This window comes from Phalaenopsis equestris, unplaced genomic scaffold, assembly GCF_001263595.1.
Source record: "Phalaenopsis equestris unplaced genomic scaffold, ASM126359v1 Scaffold000455, whole genome shotgun sequence".
Taxonomy (NCBI): domain Eukaryota; kingdom Viridiplantae; phylum Streptophyta; class Magnoliopsida; order Asparagales; family Orchidaceae; genus Phalaenopsis; species Phalaenopsis equestris.
Genome location: NW_018164896.1, coordinates 36,500 through 39,731, shown reverse-complemented (window position 1 = coordinate 39,731; position 3,232 = coordinate 36,500). Strand labels below are relative to the sequence as shown.

Sequence of the window (3,232 nt, the reverse complement as noted above, 5' to 3'; positions counted from 1 at the left end):
TTTTTTTGGAAAACGGCATTGATCTCTCCGAAAATAGGGGGTAACTGATAAGTCGTCAACAAATTCATCTTTCAACATGAATGTTAAGACATAACATGGATCTCGAGACAATCTTTTGAGCAAAAAATATTCAAACTTTAATAAAAAATCAAAATATAATGATAAATCTTCTCGCTCAATGAAGGAATTAGATATTTCTTATTATCTTCAGAACTTATTTGATCAAGTATGAATCTCGATGCATTTTTAATAACAAATCTTTCAAATAAAAATTCGTGATCATCCAATTATGTAGATTTCATCCAATTTATACTGAAATTGATCTTCTCAACAAGAAGAACCCAACAACTTTAAAAATGGCTCTACTCAATACCAATCAAGCCCATATAAAGTCGCTTGAGCACAATTGAATGCTTTGAATCGTCAATTGAATGAAAAAATAAACTCCAAATTTTATATATTTATAGTCATATCGAGCACCTCAATGAGAGAAATTCATTGAGTTTAATATCACTCAATTTCAATGTCGTTAAAGCACCTTGCAAATCATTAAAAAAATCACATGAAAGAGAGATCATCATGGACCGTCAGATTAGGTGGTTAGGAAAGTTATGCATCAAAAAACAAAAATGTCCCTCACAAAAATCTTAGAAATATATCACATCTCTTCACTTGAGAGTGGAGGAAGAGGATAAGAGAATGAGAAAGAGAAGTAGAATTTTAAAGCATGTTCTGAAGAAAAGAACTCAAGCTAACTATTTGTCTCGATAGTTGTCAATCATCGTCCACCTTCACCCATCGTCACCACTGTTATTTATATATAGTTTGATTCTGTTAATCAATTGAACATTACTCAGAACCTTCAATTTTGCTGATAAAGCTTGACTGCGAGTTTGTTGGGGGTACCAGGGATGACACCCTATATTTGGTTCAAGTTTTTTTTACTATTTAAAGGTGGCCCCATCGTGCACGATAATCATTCAAACCTTGGAGCACGAGACTATATATAAACTCTTTTGCAATTAAGGGTGATTTTAGGACAGTTTGCGCATTTCAGAATAAGTTGTTTATCCTGAAGCGTAGCCCGCGGGCGAACTGCGGGGTTCGGCCCGTAGTTTGCGTTTAGTGTAAAAACTCAAACGTGGTTTCGGATAAGCTGGCGAAATACGCGAACCAAACGGTACGGCGGCGTTCTGCACCAAACGGGCCCTAAATTTAAAAAATACTGTTTTAAGATAGAATTTCAAAAATACATAAAAATTTACAATTTAAACCAAAAAAAATTTATTGGTTATTTTTTCCATCGCAAATCACACTGAATGTTATTGGCTCCAAAGTTGGATAACTGGCTGAGATTGTGAAGAAAATATTATGTTTGGAAAACTAGCCGGGCGGATGATAACGTGAATTATATAAGCAGGATAATAAGACCCCACGTACCGAATAAAAATTCCATGACATGATTCTAATAATGTCTTTAATTCTCCAGGACTTCTACAGCTGGCTTCATTGTGACTGTACTCTTCTTTCTTTTCTTGAGATCCTTCATGTCCCCATAGATGTAGGAAACGAACCCCCACATTGAGAGCGCGAGAGCCACTGCCTTATCTCGGGTGAACGGCTCCTTGAAGAAGATGACTGCAAGAACCACCGTCACCGGAAGGAGGACGTCAACGATGATGCCGGTGAGCAGCGCCGACGAGTAGAGAACGACACCCACTCTCCCCAAGAAAAAGCATTGCATCACTACTGCGAAAAATATGATCACCAGGTAGTAGTTGGTCTCGCCGAGTGCATATTGCTCTGCCTCTCTCGAGATGGCCTGCACTCAATAGTAAATTAACGTAAACGGGTTATTAAACAGTCATAAAAGCATGAATTCTATTAAACAGTCATAAAAGCTTACAAATACGTAATCAGTCAAATTTTAAGTATTTTAATTTGAGATAAATATTAAATAATCAAAATATTCACCATATGAAAGAATATTAGACTATATTATTATTTATAGTATTGAAGCTGCCAAGGAAAAAATGTCACACCAACAATAATAAGAAGACATTTTGGACGCGCACAGCGCACTAAATTAAAAATTAAAAATTTATTTATTGACTGGCCGGGGGATTGTGCGGAGCAAATACATTCTTAGAACTGCTTTTTAGAATTTGGCCTAAAATGGAATGAAGTTGCTGACCTAATATTGATCTCTGAAATCGCCAAGTGGAAAAGATTGATGGAATGTTATTCTCACCTGGAACTCATGATTCACCAACATTCCGACGGCGCAGAAAACCGTAGCGAAAAAACCCATGACCACCTGCGTCTCTAAAACCACCGTGTAAGTCACCGGCTGCTTCGCCTTCATGTACATGAGCTCCGACAGAGTGGGCAACAGTCCGTCGAGCACCGCCGCCCCAATTGTCATAGCAAACCCGAAGTAATACTTAGATTGGTTCACCCCTTCAGGCCTATCCCCGGCAGAATTTATGCCGAGAACCACAGCCCCAACGGTCAGCAAAACCACCGCGTTTATGGAGAACGGTGTGAATCTCTGCTTCACGATGAGGAAAGAGAAAAGCGCGGTGAAGCTGAGCTGTGTGGAGAGGAGGAGGGAGGAGGTAGAGACCGGAACGTAGGAGAGACCGTAGGCGTAGAAGAGGTTAACGAGGCCGGTGAGGAGGCCGAGGGCGGTGCATGAGAGGAGGAGATGGGGAGTTCGGAGGGAGAAAAGTTTGAATTTTTTTGAGTTGGGGATTAGGAGAGGGGGGAGGAGGAGAGGAAAGGCGGCAGTTTGGAGGAAGGTGGAAAACCATATGAGATGGCCACCGTGTAGAAAGTAGAGGCGAAGGAGGAGTGGCATGCCGCAGCAGCCAATGATGAGGAAGAAGATGTTGAGGAAGAGGAGGGGTGATTGTCTCTCTGTTTTGCTCGTCGGCGCTCCTTGCCCGTTTGAGGTATAATGCACTACCTGGGATTCAATCTCCATTGCTTATGAATCGAAAGAATTCCCTCTATCTGATGCAATAGTAAGTCTGCTTGGATTGGGACCATTGCATTGGTGTATTTATAAGACAAAAACGTTATTAAGGAAATATGTCATTAATGTTGGTTCCAATTTACTGGATCGCTAAAGGACAAATCGAAAAATGAGATTGGACTTTTGAGATTGTCATTTTTCGATTGGACAAATCGAAAAATGAGATTCGCCTTGACTTATAATCACACCAACGTA

The 3,232-nt window shown here is 39.9% G+C and overlaps 1 protein-coding gene across 1 annotated transcript; it reads right to left on the bottom strand.

The window, feature by feature from the left end:
• Nucleotides 1-1,470: 1,470 nt before the first annotated feature.
• On the bottom strand, nt 1,471-2,996 carry LOC110027866 (purine permease 1-like). The gene is made up of 2 exons (XM_020729481.1): nt 2,252-2,996; nt 1,471-1,822 (listed from the first exon to the last, which is right to left on the bottom strand). Exons 1-2 carry the CDS (start codon nt 2,984-2,986, stop codon nt 1,478-1,480), a joined length of 1,080 nt encoding a protein of 359 aa, XP_020585140.1. The 5' UTR covers nt 2,987-2,996; the 3' UTR covers nt 1,471-1,477.
• Nucleotides 2,997-3,232: the final 236 nt, after the last annotated feature.

What these genes read in the sequence shown, in the direction of transcription:
- LOC110027866 (XM_020729481.1), bottom strand. Translation starts at nt 2,986, where the DNA reads ATGGAGATTGAATCCCAGGTAGTGCATTATACCTCAAACGGGCAAGGA. An exon ending in TGGTGAATCATGAGTTCCAG is followed by an intron (nt 1,823 to 2,251) that starts GTGAGAATAACA and finishes TATTGAGTGCAG; the next exon opens with GCCATCTCGAGAGAGGCAGA.